This window comes from Schistocerca gregaria, chromosome 7 (assembly GCF_023897955.1).
Source record: "Schistocerca gregaria isolate iqSchGreg1 chromosome 7, iqSchGreg1.2, whole genome shotgun sequence".
In the NCBI taxonomy this organism is placed as follows: domain Eukaryota; kingdom Metazoa; phylum Arthropoda; class Insecta; order Orthoptera; family Acrididae; genus Schistocerca; species Schistocerca gregaria.
Window position 1 is genome coordinate 453,622,031 of NC_064926.1, and position 21,702 is coordinate 453,643,732.

General features: G+C 43.5%; 1 protein-coding gene across 1 annotated transcript in view; it reads right to left on the reverse strand.

Moving 5' to 3' along the window:
• LOC126281984 (juvenile hormone esterase-like) overlaps window positions 1–21,702 on the reverse strand; it is a 49,222-nt gene that overhangs the window by 16,444 nt on the left and 11,076 nt on the right. The window contains exons 3-7 of the mRNA XM_049981367.1: window positions 21,139–21,403; window positions 15,287–15,472; window positions 11,237–11,436; window positions 2,170–2,332; window positions 355–524 (exon numbers count right to left, since the gene is read on the reverse strand). Coding sequence (XP_049837324.1) covers window positions 355–524; window positions 2,170–2,332; window positions 11,237–11,436; window positions 15,287–15,472; window positions 21,139–21,403 — 984 coding nt within the window. The remainder of the gene's footprint in view (window positions 1–354; window positions 525–2,169; window positions 2,333–11,236; window positions 11,437–15,286; window positions 15,473–21,138; window positions 21,404–21,702) is intronic.

Below are 21,702 nucleotides of genomic sequence, written 5' to 3' on the forward strand. Positions count from 1 at the left end.
AACATGGTCTTTTCCAAATGTACTTCTGACGAAAAAGCAATTCTGTTAGCTGGAGTTTTTGTTTGTAAGCAAGAAGCAAAATACTAACTTTCATACATGAAGCTTTAAAAATACTTTTATAATACTTAAATAACGATTTTTTTTAAAAAAAACCTTTACCCACTATTTCACCCCCATAGGTTAAATTTTCAAAAATCTCGAAACACATATTTCTTTATTTCCGACCAAGAAACCAAAAACCAATTTTCGTAGGTCTGCCTTAATAGCGGCATTTTAAAAAATACCTCTCTATAGGATGCCTACAATATAAGTACCTTTTATGAAAAAGATGTGATTATTGCAGGGAACACTTACGTCACTGATTGCTTGTGACTTGTTCACACTGAACCCTTCTGCTCCGAAGTAAAACTCTTCGACCCGTTTGGCAGCCTCAATTCGTTCCTCCTCTGTGGGAAGAGGAATTTGGTCGGCCACCGACTGCACGAAGGTCTCAGCAGCTTCTGACCCGTTCATAAATATCGCAACTGTAACAAATGCAACAACAAATAAATCGAGACTCTTTGTATTCAGCGCCATGTTTATATCACGTACTGATATTTATTATAAAGGAGGGTGTTGTCGTCAGTCTGGACTGTAATTATGAGATCACATGCCACTTTCTTCCGTTCACAACGGCTGCGGGAAACTGGCACGCTCACAACGAGTGGTTTAGCGTGGTGTTCCAAGGCTGCGCCGATGTCTCGACTAAGAAGAAGGCGTGCTGTGTCACATGGAAGGGAACCTGCCGCTGAGTGTGCCAGACACCGTTAGTGCGATGCGCAGCTGTAGAGCTCATGGCTCAGTCTTCGTATCCGTAGTGCGCAGGATATTTGAAAGTAACCACTTTAATTCCCGGTCGAAATTTCTGTAGGTTGTAACATTATAACACACATATATGTATTTAAAAAAAATCCTTCATATACTTTAAATACTTTATTTCGATTTCCTCGTAAACCTTAAAAAATATTCATATGTGCAAAGAAAGCTTATTGATCTGTGTAGATAATAATGCAAACAACTACAATTTATACTGTGTCAGTGCTGGTTATGGAAATGTTAGGGATACCCATCGAAGTATAAAAACGCACTGTGCAGCGGCGTTTGTTGACGCGAGTGATGTGACGTCAGAACCCGTAAGCTGTACAAGCAATTGTCTGCGGACTCTGACGTTATCAGGAGCGCGAGTTGCGTGCTAAGTCAGTGTGAGGAGAAGTTTTAATCAGCGGCATTCAGCTCCATTTATATCAAGATCCTGCCCCCCCCCTCCCCCCGCCTTACCGCCGTCCCAAGTCACTATCACCAATTAGGTCCCATGTTCATTCCTGTTATTGAAACAACCCGAGCGTCGATTGTTCGAAAAGCAACAAACATATCAGAATTAATTTTAGTGCCAGTTGTTTTACATATATTTTTAACAATTTGGAAAACAGGAGTAAAGGTGTTTTGTAGTGCGCTTCACTCTTGAGATAAATATTGTTTAAAAGCAAATTTGTTCTTGCAGATGAAAAGTGAATTCATTTATGTGAATAAAATTAATTCCTTTCACTTCTAACTGAAGATGTTATTTAAGAAAGCAATTATTCATACTTGCTAATTTTACATAATCATGTGATATTGTGTTGTGGGTTGGCCTGGCTCGTATTTCGGCGTTGTAATTGTGTTGGTACTCAGTGGTAGCTCCTTTATTTAAATAATTCTAAAGTCAATTGAAATTTCCTTTCGTGTTTCATCGCCACTTCCCAAGTCACTGAACTACATTTAAGTGGAAGTAGAGTAGGCAGAACAATTCGTTCTCAGAGATAACTTGTTGTAAACCTCTCCCTCACTAATCCGTGCTACATTTTCACATTTACCCTCGGAACCGACAGGTTTGCCAAATTTTTCTCCCTCTCAGTCACACGTGAACACTGTCAAATATATTTTCGCAAAAGCCGGTTATGTAAATGGGGACGTTACAAGTAGACATTGCGAAACAAAATATTGCTTGATTTATACAGTCATAAAAATGTATTTACTTGCTCTTTAGAACTGAGACCCACTTGAGAACTCCTTACTCATCAAACTTGGAGTTGTGGCTGGAACAGCTCTATATCAGAAGATCTGGAAAATAAAAGGGCAATAAATACTTACGAAAGGCGAACAAACTGGCTTCCCCCGATGTGACGCCGACCATGAAGGGCACCCTGTTGTAGCGGCCCTCACTCAGGCTGACCTCGGGAAGTTCGGTGATCACCGCAGAGTCGGACTGTGCCTCTACCACTGGAGCGAAGGCTATCATACCTGGTGCCCCATCCTGCGGAAGATCCGAAGTATGCACCATTAGTAATTCGAATTTTTTAACTTAGCACATTTTTCTTTCCAGGATGTTACTGAGCTATTAGTGCGTGTGAAGGATCTACCAAGCTGTCTACAAATTCTCGATGAACCATAAAAACACCAATAAACCGAGAAAACATACAGTAATTGAGACGTAGATTGATTTTATTCCTGGAATATCACAGCAGCACAAAATAACAAAATGCTAACCAGTGGCGTAGTAAATTGTGTTAGTTGGGCCGGGTGGTTATAATTAAAGTGCAGCTGAGGGCTTCAATTGCACGAAACTTATGCAGTTGTACACATTTAGTTTTAGGTGGTTGCTAACGATTATAATGAGCAACTACAAATACGACATACGTATGTCATAGTCTGAAAATACGGCAATTTTATTTTTGTTATATTCATTTAAAAGGTATTTATAACCAGTTACGAATTTCAGATATGTGCTGAAAATCGTGAAATTGGCGACTCTTTATCCTGTTCATGACGTCAGCAGAATCAGTTTGAATGATCTGCTTGTTTGCCGTCTAGTTTAAATACGAAAATTCCATGAAATTTGAAATTTGTTACTTTCGTGAGTATACGCAAATAAATATATGTAGAAAATATGTACGTTGCAAATAAATATGTGTGTTGTAAACGCCCTCCTCTCACTGTGCAGTGTGTCTCATTTATCTTGACCACCCTAAATAACTGTTTATCCAGAAGCAAATTACAATTTTTTTCAAGGAAATGTTCTTTAGCCGTCAGGGTGACATCAATCAGCATAATTTGTCTTGTTGTAGCTTTGTTTTTTACAAAGATATGTACAGCGGTATGACTTTTTTTAAACGGCACCCTGTATTTTTTATTCGGTTATTCAATTCCTCTTCTAAAGACCTATTCAAAAATGTATCACAGACCCGATTCACTGAAACACAACGTTTTTAATCACATAACACAACATTAACGTTGACGCTCCCAGCGCTTAGTGCAGGTACTCGGGGTAATGGAAAACATCCATGTGCTGACATTGACAGAGGACAAATGTAAACAAGTAGAATGCACACCTGCCATTGCGTCAATTATCGTCAGTTGAAGAGTTGTTTCAGTAGAATGTACTTCACCAAAGAGAAGGTAGAAATGCTACTCACCAGTCTGGTCGCTTAGGAATTCACATACATTTGAATTTATTTTTATTTATTTATTTTTTTCTACTCATCTATGGGAAATGTAAGTTAGCAGAGCAGCAATTGCAATACTGCTACCTTATGTACGGGTACTTTTAGTACAGTAGTTTAGTCCTTTTAAATATTCTTGTGTAGAGTAGGCACACAGTAAAGGTTGTCCTTCCTATAAACTGCATCGACATAACGTTTCTTTTATTTTTGTTGAAGGTAGGCGAAATGCTACGCTGGCAGCGGAATCGTACACATAGCGATACCCTGATAAGAACCCACCTTTCCGACGGATGTTGCCTCGTCTTGCTGCGACGCTTCGGGACACGGGAAGTTTCACCCGACGCCAACGCAATCGTCGTAGCACTCGTACAGACGAAAGTGCCGAAGTTACTCTTCTCGCTTCTGTTGCTATGAATCCACATGTGAGCACATAACAGATTCAACACGAAATTTGCATTCCTAAAACCAGTGTACATCGTATTCTCATACGGCACTGGTTCCATCCTTACCATGTACACATACAACAAGAATTGCATGGGAATGATTTCCAGGGCCGTGTAAAGTTCTGTCAGTGGACACAGCACCAAATCCTCGCCAACCCGAACTTCTTCTCCAATCTATTTACCGATGAATGTTCCTTCTCAAGCAAAGGACACGTAAATACAAGGAACATGCATTATTGGTCCAGCAACACCCACGACGACTTAGACAGGTGGAACACCAGCGTCAGTGGAGAGTTAACGTCTGGTGTGGGATGCTTGGTACTACAATTATTGGTCCTTATTTCATCAATGGTAGTCTAAATGGCACAGCGTATGCCAACTTCATCAGACGATTCTTCTTCCTCTTCTGGATGTAGTGCCACTAAGAACCAGAATGCTTATGTGGTATCAACACGATGGATGTCCAGCACATAATGCCTTGCGAGAACGTCGTGTTCTGAACGGAAGGTATCCTGCCACATGAATTGGTCGACGAGTGCACCAGTGTGTCGGTGTCCAGGGTCACCACTCTGAGCACCTTTGAATGTTCTGCTTCTGGGAAATGGCACTGGAGAGTCAAAGTCAATTTTGTGTTATGTTTTTACTTGGTTTTCATTTGTTTTCTGGCAACTCCAGCAAGTGGACGAGTTTGTGATCCCAGGCTCAAAGTCACTGTTGTGTTATGTAATTAATAACATTGTGTTTCAGTGAATGCTACCACTGTGATGCATTTTTGAATAGGTCTTTAATAGAGGAAATAAACTATCGAATAAAAAATACAGAGTGTCATTTAAAAAAGTCATACCGCTGTTCATATCTTTGTAAAAAAACAAAGCTACAACGAAGTCAATCATGCTGATTGATGTCCCCCTGACGGCTAAAGAACATTTCCTTGAAAAATTTTGTAATTTGCTTCTGGACAAACAGTTATTTAGTGTGGTCAAGATAAATGGGACACCCTGTATACCACTCTAATAGATGTAAGAGGAATCATGACACAATGTCTGAATTGTATGTTTAATTTATATGAATATATGTGAGCTTTAATCCCATTTATAGCTTGTTATATAAATAACATATATGTTTTAACGCCTGTAAAGATGGTGCTTATAAGTTTAATTTGTAGCTGTACTATGCTTTTTAAAGTTGTTTTAATAACCAGTTATGTTTCATTAGATTTGTATGTGTGAACGTCCGAAAAAGAGGCAGATATTTGTCAAAGTTCAGTGGTATTAGTGTTTTTTATTATATTCTTTTCCAGTAGGCTTCATGAGGTAGTTGCAAACAAATAGCATACTGATAGGGCTTTGATTCGCTGAACAGTAAATGATATGTCTTACCGTTTGATCTCTTTGTATAAAAGGCAATGTCCCGAATGTCTGACCCATCATCACCCAGCCGAAACCACTAGGGACAGAAAGTTGAAATTTTGTGAGGGTGTTGATCTTATACTGTAGCCATGGTTTAAGAAGGAATTTTTCGAAAGTCCACTCCTAAGGGGGTGAAATACGGGACGAAAAGTTTTTTGAAAATATGTTGCTGAGGGAATTTTGAAGTCTGACCTACGAAAATTGGTATTTGGTTTACTGTCAGAAATAAAGAAATATGTTTTCCAGTATTTTTGGAAATTTAATTCCAACTGGGGGTGAAGCAGAGGATGAAACTTTTTTAAAAAAAAAATAAATCATTGCTGAAGCTTACTATAATATTTTGAAGCTACATCAATGAAAATTACTATTTTATTTCTCGGTTACGAATGAAAAAGTCTGTGTTTCAGTGTTTTTGGAAATGCAGTCCCTAAGAAGATGAAAAAGAGCTGAAACGTTTTACGAAATATTTCATTACGAACACACTTTCAAAGGTAAATCTATGAAAATTTCCGTTTGGCTTCTTGGTTAGAAACAATAAATACGTGCGTCACTGTGTTTGGAAATTCATCCCTTATGCGGGTAAAATAAGAGATGAAAATCTCCGAGGAAATATTTCATTTTGCAGGTATTTTTAAAGCGAAATCTAAGAAAATTTCTATTTGGCTACTTTGCTAGAAATAGAAAAATATACATTCCACTATTTTTGGAAACTCGGTTCCTAATGGAGTGAAACAGGTACTGAAATTTTCTATTAAAACATTTCATCTACATCTACATCTACATGACTACTCTGCAATTCACATTTAAGTGCTTGGCAGAGGGTTCATCGAACCACAATCATACTATCTCTCTACTATTCCAATCCCTAACAGCGCGCGGGAAAAACGAACACCTAAACCTTTCTGTTCGAGCTCTGATTTCTCGTATTTTGTTTTGATGATCATTCCTACCTATGTAGGCTGGGCTCAACAAAATATTTTCGCATTCGGAAGAGAAAGTTGATGACTGAAATTTCGTAAAAAGATCTCGCCGCGACGAAAAACGTCTTTGCTGTAATGACTTCCATCACAATTCGCGTATCATATCTGCCACACTCTCTCCCCTATTACGTGATAATACAAAACGAGCTGCCCTTTTTTGCACCATTTCGATGTCCTCCGTCAATTCCACCTGGTAAGCATCCCACACCGCGCAGCAATATTCTAACAGAGGACGAACGAGTGTAGTGTAAGCTGTCTCTTTAGTGGACTTGTTGCATCTTCTAAGTGTCCTGCCAATGAAACGCAACCTTTGGTTCGCCTTCCCCACACTATTATCTATGTGTTCTTTCCAACTGAAGTTGTTCGCAATTTTAACAGCCAGGTACTTAGTTGAATTGACAGCCATGAGAATTATACTACACTCCTGGAAATGGAAAAAGAACACACTGACACCGGTGTGTCAGACCCACCATACTTGCTCCGGACACTGCGAGAGGGCTGTACAAGCAATGATCACACGCACGGCACAGCGGACACACGAGGAACCGCGGTGTTGGCCGTCGAATGGCGCTAGCTGCGCAGCATTTGTGCACCGACGCCGTCAGTGTCAGCCAGTTTGCCGTGGCATACGGAGCTCCATCGCAGTCTTTAACACTGGTAGCATGCCACGACAGCGTGGACGTGAACCGTATGTGCAGTTGACGGACTTTGAGCGAGGGCGTATAGTGGGCATGCGGGAGGCCGGGTGGACGTACCGCCGAATTGCTCAACACGTGGGGCGTGAGGTCTCCACAGTACATCGATGTTGTCGCCAGTGGTCGGCCGAAGGTGCACGTGCCCGTCGACCTGGGACCGGACCGCAGCGAAGCACGGATGCACGCGAAGACCGTAGGATCCTACGCAGTGCCGTAGGGGACCGCACCGCCACTTCCCAGCAAATTAGGGACACTGTTGCTCCTAGGGTATCGGCGAGGACCATTCGCAACCGTCTCCATGAAGCTGGGCTACGGTCCCGCACACCGTTAGGCCGTCTTCCGCTCACGCCCCAACATCGTGCAGCCCGCCTCCAGTGGTGTCGCGACAGGCGTGAATGGAGGGACGAATGGAGACGTGTCGTCTTCAGCGATGAGAGTCGCTTCTGCCTTGGTGCCAATGATGGTCGTATGCGTGTTTGGCGCCGTGCAGGTGAGCGCCACAATCAGGACTGCATACGACCGAGGCACACAGGGCCAACACCCGGCATCATAGTGTGGGGAGCGATCTCCTACACTGGCCGTACACCTCTGGTGATCGTCGAGGGGACACTGAATAGTGCACGGTACATCCAAACCGTCATGGAACCCATCGTTCTACCATTCCTAGACCGGCAAGGGAACTTGCTGTTCCAACAGGACAATGCACGTCCGCATGTATCCCGTGCCACCCAACGTGCTCTAGAAGTTGTAAGTCAACTACCCTGGCCAGCAAGATCTCCGGATCTGTCCCCCATTGAGCATGTTTGGGACTGGATGAAGCGTCGTCTCACGCGGTCTGCACGTCCAGCACGAACGCTGGTCCAACTGAGGCGCCAGGTGGAAATGGCATGGCAAGCCGTTCCACAGGACTACATCCAGCATCTCTACGATCGTCTCCATGGGAGAATAGCAGCCTGCATTGCTGCGATAGGTGGATATACACTGTACTAGTGCCGACATTGTGCATGCTCTGTTGCCTGTGTCTATGTGCCTGTGGTTCTGTCAGTGTGATCATGTGATGTATCTGACCCCAGGAATGTGTCAATAAAGTTTCCCCTTCCTGGGACACTGAATTCACGGTGTTCTTATTTCAATTTCCAGGAGTGTATTTATCGAGTAATCGAATTCCAACGGATTTCTTATGGAACTCATGTGGATCATCTCACACTTTTCATTATTTAGCGTCAACTGCCACCTGCCACACCATAGAGCAATCTTTTCTAAATCGCTTTGCAACTGATACTGGTCTTCGGAGGATCGGAGGACCTTACTAGACGGTAAATTACAGCATCATCTGCGAAAAACCTAAGAGAACTGCTCAGATTGTCACCCAGGTCACCTGATATCACTTCAGTTTTATTCGATGATTTGCCGTCTATTACTACGAACTGCGACCTTCCTGACAGGAAATCACGAGTCCAGTCGCACAACGGAGACGATACCCCATAGGCCCGCAGCTTGATTATAAGTCGCTTGTGAGGAACGGTGTCAAAAGCTTTCCGGAAATCTAGAAATACGGAATCAACTTGAGATCCCCTGTCGATAGCGGCCCTTACTTCATGCGAATAAAGAGCTAGCTGCGTTGCACAAGAGCGGTGTTTTCTGAAGCCATGTTGATTATGTATGAATAGATCGTTCCCTTCGAGGTGATTCATAATGTTTGAATACAATATATGCTCCAAAACCCTACTGCAAACCGACGTCAATGATATAGGTCTGTAGTTAGATGGATTACTCCTACTACCCTTCTTAAACACTGGTGCGACCTGCGCAATTTTCCAATCTGCAGGTACAGATCTACCGGTGAGCGAGCGGTTGTATATGAATGGTAAGTAGGGAGCTATTGTATCAGCGTAATCTGAAAGGAACCTAATCGGTATACAATCTGAACCTGAAGACTTGCCTGTATCAAGTGATTTGAGTTGCTTCGCAAGCCCTAAGGTACCTACTTCTAAGAAACTCATGCTAGCAGATGTTCGTGTTTCAAATTGTGGAATATTTCATTCGTCTTCCCTGGTGAAGGAATTTCGGAAAACTGCGTTCAATAACTCCGCTTTAGCGGCACAGTCGTCGGTAACAGTACCATCGGCACTGCGCAGCGAAGGTATTAACTGCTTGTTGCCGCTTGTGTACTTTACACACGACCAGAATTTCTTCGGATTTTCTACCAAATTTCGAGACAATGTTTCATTGTGGAACCTATTAAAGGTTTTTTAAAGCTAGCTCTACGAATATCTGTATTAGGCCTCTCGATTAGGAATGAAAGAAATACGTGTTTCACTGTTTCTGGAAATTCAACCCCTTAGAAGGTAAAGAAGGGGGCTGAAAATTTTTAAGAAACCTCTTCGAAGTAAGACTCAATTTTCAAACACAATATACAGCATGTTGCAAAATCTTGCTGCACATCGACGTTAATGGTGTGGGCCTGTAAATTAGTGGATTACTTGTATACCCTTTCTTGAATAATGGTGTGACCTGTGCAACTTTCCAGTCTTTAAAGTACGGATCTTTCGTCGAGCGCGCGGATGTATATGATTGTTAAGTTTGGAGCTATTGCATCGGCATACTCTGAAAGGGACCTAATTGGTATACTGTCTGGACTGGAAGACGTACTTTTATTAAGCTATTTAAGTTGTTTCACTATTCCGGGGAATATCTATTTCTTAGTTACTCATATTGACAGCTCTTCTTGATGCGAATTCTGAAATATTTACTTCATCTTCTTTGGTGAAGGAATTTCAGAAGGCTGTGTTAAATGACTCTGCCTTAGGAACACTGCCATGGACAGTATTTCTATTGTTATCAAGCAGAGAAGTCATTGATTCTGTCTTCCCGGTAGCAGACTACATACGGCCAGAATCTCCTTGGATTTTCTGCCAGGTTTCGAGAAAAACTTTGATCGTGAAAACTATTATAAGCATCTCGCATTGAAGACTGCGCTAAATTTCGAATTTCTGTGAGAGATCGCCAATGTTGGGAATTTTGCGTTGGTTAAAATTTGAAATGTTTTTTTTCATTGATTCTGCAACCGTTTTCTGACCTGTTTTTGTACCTTGGGGGATCAACTCTTTCGTTTGTTAATTTATTTGGCATAAATCTCTAAGTTGCAGTCGATACTGTTGCTTTGAATTCAAGGCACATATGGTCTACACTTATATTGTGATTTTGTAAGGAGAGGAGACCGTCTCTGAGGAAGGCGTCAAGCGAATTATCATCTGCTTTTTTGAACAGGCGTTTCGGTCCACGGAGTTGCGTAAACAGCAAATGTATTTATTTGGCGATACAAATATTGGCAAGTCAACCTTGATCGAAAAGGTTTTATCGAAAAAGCAGCACGTTTATTTACCTTTTGTTCCGAATTCGGATTTGGTGGGTACGACAGTCGTGTCCAAAAGGTAATTGTTTTTGAAGAATTTGAGTGGTCCAGGTGGCGTCAATATGCCTCTATTTTGAAGCGTATTGTCGAAGGGCGACCAGTTACTGTTAATGTTAAAATCAAACCTGACATGGTTATTACAAATCGTGGCTTGGTTATATTTGTATCGAATGAGTTTAGTATTGGTGATGAATCTTTAATTTCCCGATTTGAGGTCGTACATGCAGATTGTCATATTGTTCATTGTTGCAACCCTTGTTCACAGTACGAGCAGCCCTTAGCGGCTCGCCATCTCACAACTGTTCATGACGTCGCCTTTACTACTTAAATCTTTTTTAATGTGTGACTTGTAAGTACTGCATCTTTTCGAGTCAGTACAAACTTTAATTTTATTAATGTACTATATACCTAATATATTTTAAAACAGTTAGTCTAATTCTGAAGACGACGCTCATAGTAGCGTCGAAACCAAGTTAACTTTGACTTAATATTTGTGACCAACGGCTTATTTGTTCCAATATAGACATATTTTTGGTTTATTTTTGGAGTATGTAGGAGTAACGGTATTCAGTCTCACTACAACAGTCCTGTGCTCACAAACCTCTGTATCCGTTTTGACGCTCGTTATTAGCTCAGGATTATTACTGCTAAGAGTATAAGTGTGTTTCGACAACCGTCTACTATTCGAGTGGGCTCGTGAACTAATTGCTCGAAATAATTTTGGAAGAGCTAGGGCTGCGTTACAGCTGGAAGGTTCTTTCTGAACAGAGACTTACGATCTGGGCCGTGGATAGGTCCTCTGGGTCGGCCGCCCTCAGGAAGGCGGCGAGGCGTTGGTCGTCCAGTGTGGCGTTGTCCCCCTGCTGCTGGAAGCCCAGGGCGGCGCCCAGCCGGTAGGCGACGTCGCGCGGGCTGGGCTGCAGCGCCCAGGGGACGGAGGCGACGCCGCTCTCCATCACGGCTGCCCGGAACAGGCCTGCAGGCACAGACGCGTCCGTCTCAACACCCTCGTCTCAACACCACCAGGCCGTTTACACACGGGAGGAGAATAGACACCAAGAGGAGGCGATGCAATCTTATCTACGTCTCGAACAATTTGAAGAATATTCTTTCTTTCCTTTCTAGACCGTTGCTTGCCACATTAATCACGCTAGTAGCAAATGCTGTACCTTGAACGCCTTGATATAAACAATAAAATTCTTGTGGGTCTGTGACCCCTTTGCCAGTGTGTAAAACTTCCAAATTTTCGGTCACTATTGCAGCTTGCCTTCCTCAGGGTGTTTTTTCCTCTAACTGCTGAATGAGAAAAGTTTGGTTCTTATACTCGTATACTGGCGGAAGAAGCTATCATCGATTTCTGATAGGCTATTGAGGATCAGGCGGAGTTGTATCAGACATCATTTTTATCATACGGTGTGATACGATATTGCAGTGCCTGTGTTATTCTGATTATGATGCGAAGGCACTGCGGCGACTAGAGTCGTTACGAAACAAATTAACTGACTTCGCAGTTGCGAATAAATACAACCATCAGCTGTAGAACGGAAATACGACAGTGAAAATTTGTGCCTAACTGGGAGTCGAACGCGGTTGTCCCGCTCTTCGGGAGCGGTTGTCTTACCTTCTCATTTATCTTACTGCAAGAAATCACGAACAAGAATGACAGACTACTCAGAGAGAAAACTAGAATTAGAAGGATTTAGGTACCCCGTAGAGGTTCTGTAAGCAGAAATCCGTAGGTCACCGGTTCTAACGCGGCCCAGAGGAAACATTTTTATATCCGTATTTCGGAAGGACAATTGACACATTAGCTAACGGCAGTCTTCAACGGACTGAATCTTCACCCAGGCGGCGGTCTTCATCGTAAGGAGGAGTCAGAGTCTTGACGTGCCATGACACGATTATGATTACTCATAGAGACAAAATGAGAAGTAAGTGAATTATTGAATATTAGTACTGGAATTCATTATTTCTCGCCACCATACAGTACTGAAAGTTTTGTAACACGTGGCATCATTTTGTACTCTACAGTATCAAATAAACCAACTTGACATACTTAAAAAAAATGGTAAGGTGACGAGCGGGAAATCCGGGTTCGAGTCCCCGTCCAGCACAAATTTTCAGTGTTGTCATATCATTCTGCAGCTGAACGTTGTCCTCATTCCCAACTGCGAATACATTTGATGCATTCTTTTTACTGGTGTTTACATTGTTTCTTGTCATTGCTGGAAATAGACGCTCCTGATAGGAGTTTACTTTAGTGCTAGCGACTGGTGGAAACAAGCGAATGGGAAACGGGCGGCAGCAGTGACTCACAACCAAACCACTAGACGTCAGACAGTCATATCGGTACCAAACGTTGTTTATCGATAGAGTATCAACCAAAACATCGATATAGTTTGTGGTATATGCTGTCGTCCAGGAGAAGCTGCGTAAACGGTAAGTAATAAGTACGACATGACCTACAGAGAACAGGAAAACATATCTGTGGGCGTCTGTCGTGTGAAGCTCGAGGGGTCAAGTCGGTAGAGCGTTAGTCCATCGTACCAAGGGCACTGGATTCCACGACTGGTCACGCCAGTTTTTGAACTGTAGTACGTGTTAAACTGTTATATGGCACAACACATTCCTCACTTGTAAAAGGACGGCGGCGACGGAATTTATGATGCCGGGAGCAGGCAATACGCGTGCGCGGGAAGACGCTCGTAGTTGGAGGGAAGCGGCGCTCCTGGTGCCCCCTGCTGGGAGCCGCAGAAAGGCCATCCGCGCGTGCGCTGTGGGCAATGACTGTGCTGCCGGACGTTCCTGTGGTTAAAGTCCGAACTAAACCTCAGTTGCGCGTTTCGTCACTTGACGGATCGGAAGTTCTTGTTTCCCTTTTTTTTTCGATTTAATGGCAGCCAGTGCTGGATTCCAGGCGGCGCTTAGTTGAAACCCTGCATCCCTGTTGATAAGATTACCTGGTGAGCTACAACACCTGAGAACGGTATTCCAACAGAATGGCTATTCCAATAGGCAGGTACGCCATGCATTCCGTTCCAAGCAAATCCGAAGCAGGGTTGTAAATGAAGATGAGGAGGCACCCACTGCAACAGCGTTCTTGTCCTATTTTGGCGGCATGTCTTCGAGAATAGAAAGAATCCTCAAAAAGTACGATATAAAGTGTGTATTTCGGTCACCAGCAAAATTGAGGAATTTATTGTGCTCGGTCAAAGACGATCTTGGTCTTAGGAAACGTGGTGTGTATAAAATCCCATGCCAATGTGGAAAATCTTACATTGGACAGACATGCCGAACCGTGCAAGAACGTTGCGTCGAACACCATCGTCACACACGCCTGGGGCAGCCTGATAAATTAGCGGTAGCGGAGCATTGCCTGGACACGGGACATCGTATGCTGTACGAACAGACGGAAATTTTATCCCCAGCGTCATCTTTCTGGGACTGTGTTGTTAAGGAGGCCATACATATCCGTACAGCGGACAATCTTATCAACAGGGATGCAGGGTTTCAACTAAGCGCCGCCTGGAATCCAGCACTGGCTGCCATTAAATCGAAAAAAAAGGGAAACAAGAACTTTCGATCCGTCAAGTGACGAAACGCGCAACTGAGGTTTAGTTCGGACTTTAACCACAGGAGCGTCCGGCAGCACAGTCATTGCCCACAGCGCACGCGCGGATGGCCTTTCTGCGGCTCCCAGCAGGGGGCACCAGGAGCGCCGCTTTCCTCCAACTACGAGCGTCTTCCCGCGCACGCGTATTGCCTGCTCCCGGCACTATAAATTCCATCGCCGCCGTGCGATTATCATCAGTAGCACCTTGCAGCAGTGATAACAGCAGCTACAACCACCTGATGATGTCGAGCAGTTGCATCGACGAAATATTGTGCGAGTTACACAATACAATCCGGCGGAAAACCCGAGAAGAGTATTTGCAGCAGATCCGTCGGGAAAGCATGAAAAGTCACACTGTTCTTCTGGTTGTCTTTGTTATTATATTACTATTATTACTTCCACAAATGTGATGCAATTGTTACTTTATTCCTCCGTTCCGATTCTTTGTGTTTATTCTGTGAAACAAAATATGTACCCTATCGGTCTGATAATTTCAAATAAACGAAGCGAAAGCTATAAATTCTGAACAGACCTTTTACATGTCAGGAACATATTGTGCCATATAATAGTTTCACGCTTACTACAGTACAAAAACTAGCAGTACCAGGAATCGAAAGAGGGATCCTTCGTAGGACGAAATAACGCTCTTACGACTTCCCCGCATGAGCTCCACACAGCAAACGCTCACAACAGTGCTCTATTTGTGCTCCGTAGCTCATGTGATACTTACTACTTACCGCTTACTAACATCCTCCTGGACGGCAGCACATAGCACAAACTGTATTCTATAAAGATGCAACGTTTGTTACCGATCTCCGTGTCTGACATCTGAAGGTTTAGCTGTCAGCGCTCTTTGTTTGCTGCCTAGTGCTGGCTGAGGTGTGCCAGTACTCTGTGTACCCGGGGCCGCTGTGGTTTCCCGCGACTGTCTCTGTGTGTGTGTGTGTGTGTGTTACCTAGCGTGAGGTGCAGTTCCGTAGAGCTGTTACTGCCGGCAGCCTAGTCGGTACACGCCTCCTCTTTTCTGTTGGCTGTTTCTATCGCCCCTCTAATCTTCCCCCTTGATCTAACACTATATAACTGATACCCTAGTACAGCGATACTCAAAGTATCGCGTATCTACACTATTCTCTCACTTGTGGTGCAGTTTCGTAAGAGGAGAGACGTCTTTTCAAGCCCTAAATAACTGTACATTTTATCATAACACACTTACCTTCGGCTTTTGGCGAGAGGAACAGGAATGATGATGAGGCACCGCCAGCGCTCTCCCCGAAAATGGTGACCTTGGTGGAGTCACCGCCAAAGGCCGCGATGTTCCTCTGTACCCACTGCAGCGCCAGCACCTGGTCCTTGAGGCCCGCGTTCCCCGGGATGTCGTCGTTCTGCAGGCTCAGGAACCCTGCGAAACGTGAGCAAAATGATCCCCTGTCGTTAAAAGCGTGGATGAACCTTCCCCTCCTCCCTCCAGATGCTTCCCAGTATGTCCACAATGAGGCTACCACACAAAGGCTTGGTATGGCAGAACTGAATACCACGCACTCATTCAATACGGAAGGCTGTTCAGACCCCTCCATTAGAGATTCGCGTGCAGTACAAGTGGTAAACATCCACCAACCTTTGCAGACCTGAATATTCGACTTTCCTGGGACTTCATGCTGCAAAGCCAGATATTCGAACATCAGGAGACACTCTTATTCGAAGGTGTTCATCAAGTATCTGGATCCCAGCCCCGATCCCGAACTGTAATTGAAAAGGTGTATTCAGCCCCGACCAATAACCTGTACTTGATCTCAGATACCTAGGACTATTCTGTAGCATGAAAAACCGTGTTTATGTTACGAAGAATAGGAAGAGATTGTAGAAATGTATGATAATATAAAAGAAATTATTCAGATAGTGAAGGGAGACGAAAATTTTATAGTAATGGCGGACTGGAATTCGGTAGTAGGAGAAGGAAGAGAAAGAACAGTAATAGGTGAATATGGACTGAGGGTAAGGAATGAAAACGGAAGCCGCCTGGTAGAATTTAGCACAGAGCATAACTTATTCATAGCTCTCACCTTGTTCATGTGTCATGAAAGAAGGTTGTATACTTGGAGGAGGCCTGGTGACACTGGAAGTTTTCAGATAGATTTTATAATGGTAAGACAGAGATTTAGGAACCAGGTTTTAAATCGTAAGAAATTTCCAGGGTCAGGTGTGTATTCTGACCACAATTTATTGATTATGAAATGCAGATTAAAACTGAATAAACTACAAAAAGATTGGAATTTAAGGAGAGGGGACCTGGATAAACTGGAAGAACCAGAGGTTGTAGGCAGTATCAGAGAGAGCATTAGGGAAAGATTGAGAAGAACGGGGGAAAGTAATACAGGAGAAGGAGAATGGGTAGTTTTGAGAGATGAAATAGTGAAGGCAGTAGAGGATCAAGACGGTAAAAATCCTTGGGTAACAGAAGAGATTCGGAATTTAATTGATGGAAGGAGAAAATATAAAAATGCAGTAAATGAGTCAGGCAAAAAGGAATACAAACGTCTCAAAACTCAGAGCGACATAAAGTGAAAAATGGCCAAGCAGGGATGGCTAGAGGACAAATATAAGGATGTAGAGGCATTTATCATTAAGGGTAAGATAGATACAGCCTACAGAAAAATTAAAGAGACCTTTGGAGAAAAAGAACCAGTTTTATGAATATCAAGAGCTCAGATGGAAAACCAGTTCTGAGCAAAGAAGAGAGAGAGGAGAAAGATGGAGGGAGTATATAGAGGGTCTATACAAGGGCGACGTACCTGAGGACAACATTATGGAAATGGGAGATGTGGTGTCACCGCCAGACACCACACTTGCTAGGTGGTAGCCTTTAAATCGGCCGCGGTCCGGTAGTATACGTCGAACCCGCGTGTCGCCACTATCAGTGATTGCAGACCGAGCGCCGCCACACGGCAGGTCTAGAGAGACCTGCCCCAGTTGTACAGCCGACTTTGCTAGCGATGGTTCACTGACTTCTACCCTCTCATTTGCCGAGACGATAGTTAGCATAGCCTTCAGCTACGTTATTTGCTACGACCTAGCAAGGCGCCAGTATCCGTACTATTGATATTGTGAATCATGTACCATAAAGAGCGACGTTCTCCATCAATGGATTAAAGTTAAGTATTCCACCAGCTACGTCCGTTTTTCTCAATTCTAATTCCCTTGTCATGTTCCATACGTCACGCCAGCCTGCATGAGCTGAGACGCGTGCATTTCGGCCTCCTTTAGAAAAGCCCGGTTGGCTCTCCTGCCAACCACAACAGGAGACGACGTAGATGAAGATGAATTGGGAGATATGATAGTGTGTGAGGAGTTTGACAGTGCAGTGGAAGACCTAAATCGAAACAAGTCCCTGGGAGTAGACAACACTCCATTAGAACCACGGATAGCCTTGGGAGAGTCAACCCTGACAAGACTCTACCATCTGGTGAGCAAGATGTACGAGACAGGCAAAATACTCTTACACTTGAAGAAGAATATAATAATTCCAATCCCAAAGAAAGCAGGTGTTAACAGGTGTGAAAACTACCGAACTATCAGTTTAATAAGTCACGGCTGAAAATACTGACACGAATCCTTTATAGACGAATGGAAAAACTGGTAGAAGCCGATCTTGGAGAATATCAGTTTGGATTCCGTAGAAATGTTGGAATGCGTGAGGCAATACTGACCCTACGACGTATCTTAGATTAAGGAACGGTAAACCTACATTTCCAGCATTTGTAGACTTAGAGAAGGTTTTGCCAATGTTGACAGAAAACTCTCTTTCAAATTGTGAAGACGGCAGGGATAAAATACAAGGAGCGAAAGTCTATTTACAATTTGTACAGAAACCAAATGGAATTCATAAGAGTCGAGGGGCATGAAAGGGAAGTAGGGGTTGGGAAGAGAGTGACACAGCGTTGTAGCCTATCCTCGATGTTATTCAATCCATGGATTGCGCAATCAGCAAATGAAACAAAAGAAAAATTTAGAGTAGGCATTAAAATGCATGGAGAAGAAACAAAAACTTCGAGGTTTGCCAATGACATTGTAATTCTGTCAGAGTCAGCAAAGGACCAGGAAGAACAGTTGAACGGAATGGACAGTGTCTTGAAATGAGACAGTAAGACGAATATGAACAAAAGCAAAGCAAGCATAATGGAATGTGGTTTAATTAAATAAGGTGATTCTGAGGGAATTAGATTAGGGAATGAGACACTTAAAGTAGTATATGAGATTTGCTGTTTGGGGAGCGAAATACCTGATGATGGTCGATGTAGAGAGGATATAAAATGTAGACTGCCAATGGCAAAAAATGGCTTTCAGCACTATGGGACTTAACATCTGAGGTCATCAGTCCCCTAGACATAGAACTACTTAAACCTAACTAACCTAAGGATATCACACACATCCATCCCCGAGGCAGGATTCGAACGTGCGACCGTAGCACAGCGAGTTCCGGTCTGAAGCTCCTAGAACCGCTCTGTCACAGCATCCCGCTGGCAACGGTAAGAAAATCGTTTATGAAGTAGAGAAAATTGTTAACATCGAGTATATATTTGAGTGTCAGGAAGTCGTTTCTGAGAGTATTTGTATGGAGTGTAACCATGTATCGACGTGCAACATGGACAATAAATAGTTTAGACAAGTAGATAATAGAAGCTTTCGAAATATGATGCTACAGAAGTAAGCTGAAGATTAGATGAGTAGATCACGCAAGATGTACTGAACAGAATTGGGGAGAAGAGGAATCTGCTTAAACTACCGCACAATCACTTTAATGAGTCAAGCACCAAAGCTGCTGACAAGAATAGAATACAGAAAAAAGGAAATCGTAACTGAGGATGAGTTACGTGACCATCAGTTCGGCTTTAAGAAAGGTAAAGGCACCAGACGGGTAGTTCTCACTTTGCGCTGTCTGGAAGCAAGGTTGAAGAAAAACAATACACGCTCACAGGATTCGTCGACTTCGAAGAAGCGATCAGCAGTGAAAAATGGTGCGAGATGTTCGAAATTGTAAGAAAAATATGAGTAAACTCCAAGCAAAGATGGGTACAACACATGCAAGAACCAAGAGGGAACAATAAAACTGGAAGACCAGAACGAAGGGCTCGGATTAAAAGGATGTAAGAGAGGGATGTAATCGTTTGCCCCTATCGTCCAATTCGTACACGGAGGAAGCGATGATGGAAATAAATGAGAGGTTCAAGAGTGGGTTTAAAATTCAAGGTGAAAGAATATCAGTGATAAGATTCCCTAATAACATTTCTTTCGCTCTTGAGTGTGGAGAATCACAGGGTCTTTTGAATGGAATGAAAAATATAATGAGCACAGAATATTAATTAAGATTAAAGCAAAGGTAACGGGATGTAGCAGAAATCAGAGAAGTGATAAACTTAAGATAAAAGTTGAACACGAAGTAAACGAAGTTGAGAAATTCTGGTACATAGTCAGCCACATAACCCATAACGGACGAACCAAGGAAGATATAAAAATCAGACTAGCATAGACCAAGATGGCATTCCTGGCCCAGAGAAGTCTACTGGTACCAAACATAAGTATTAATTTTGAGGAAGAAATTTCTGTGAATGTACGTTTGGCTGATAGTATTATGGTGGGCTGGTAAGATAAGCGCTGTGGAGGTTTTCTTCAGAATCGGCGAAGGAAGGAACGTATGGAACACAGGTCAAGAAGAATGGGTAGCAAAATAGGACATGTATCATGAAATCAGGAAATCTCATGGGATTCACTAAGTTTCTTATACCTTACAGAAGTACAGCAACCAGCCAAGACAGTTTTCGGATTTTTACACAACTGTAACTGGTGTAACACCTTTACACATAAGCAGTCACTTTAATGTCACCCCCTGTTAGGAGCCTGGACCTTTTACACTACAGATCACTGCGAGACGTGCAGAAAGAGAGTTAGTGAAGTTCTGGAAAAAATCAATATGGAGCGCTAGGTTTTCTCGGTTGAAGATACATGGAGCCAACAGCCCGACTGAGGTGGTCCAACAGTTCCGAGGCTTTGGTGGCGAGGTGAGGATGGTAAACTCATCTCGGTGCTCTTCGAACGAAACACGTACACTGAGAGCTGTGTGATGCGTTGCATTGTCCTCGTGATAGATGCCATAAAGCCGAGGAAGAACAAACTGCATTTAGGGGTGGACATAATATCTAACGATAGAAGCATATCTGTGTTAATGACTTGTGTCCACCAGAATGACGAGATCACGAAAACATTCCGCAGAACATAACATTCCCTTCTGGTTCCAGGGTGTTTGCTTTGAGAGTTTCCACGCTGTACACTCAAACGACCATCTGTCCGATGGAGCACACATCATCTGGAAAGGCGACCTGTGGACATCCAGCTGGGGTACTGGCATATGGATTCCAGCTTCTGTCGCCTAAGAACAGCGGTCAATATGGGTGCATGGACCAGGCGCCTGCTGTGGAAGCCCATATGCAGTAATGTTCGCTGACCAGACGTCAAGGAGACACTGGTCTTGGGACATCTGGCTGGTCTTTTGCTCAGCAGTGGGACACCTGTTCCCTCCTACACGTCTCCACAACCGTCGTTCAGTCCTGTTATCTATGGCTCGTGGTGCACCAGAGTTCTCTCGGCACTGGTTTTTGATAGTACCATTTTGCCATGCGCGGTATACCTTAACTACAGCGGCACATGAACAGTTTACAGCCGTTTCGAGAATGGTTCCTCTCTTGAACGGAAACCAATGATCATGCCCTTTAGGACGTCAGGCAAATCGCTCCCATTCTGTATTAACCACATGACTGCAATGTTTTCCGTGACCCCCTTGTAAGGTCAGGGTTGAGTTGGTATAACTTAACTTCAGGCAATTTTCTCTTGTTTGCATGTTCTCAGATCTAAAAATGGTTGCGTAGTCAACTGAAACTATTTACATTTTAATGTACAGGACCTAAATAATTATTACGAACTTTTTTTAATTTTAGAGGTAATTTTTTTTTGTCTGGTATGTTTTGGTGAGGTTTGTGATTGAGAATGGGCGCGATGCCGTGATTAGGTACTCACCCTGAGGACCCAGGCGGTAGTTGAAAGTCACTAGGAGGACACCGTTCTCCACGAAGTAGTCTGGTGCCTTTCCGTCGGAGGAGCCAGCAGTGAAGCCGCCGCCGTAGATGTAGAACATTACAGGCAGTGGAGAGTCGTCGTCCGTCTGGGGTACAAACACGTTGATGTGGAGGCAGTCCTCAGAGCCCCGGCCAGACTGTGAGCAGCTGGGGCCGAAGGTGAGGGCGTCCCTGACTCCAGTCCAGTTGGCTGCCGGCAGTGGAGCCTGCGCACACCGGCGGTTTGCAGCAAACGTAGGTGACGGGGGTGTGATACACAAATAACTAAACATAGTCGCGTGACAACTTGCATTTTATGAAACATTTTAACACCGATAGCTGCCCTCTGTAACCTATATACAGACTTTTTTTATTTCCTCAAATAGGTGCATTTCAGTAGAAACACCCATAAGCGTGACTGTCTGTAGGGAAAACTCAGGAAAACTGGGCAGGTTAAGGTATTCCTATCTTTAAGAGGGGCAGGACGTCAAACGGGCCGACTTGGAACAGGAGAGACACCACTGGG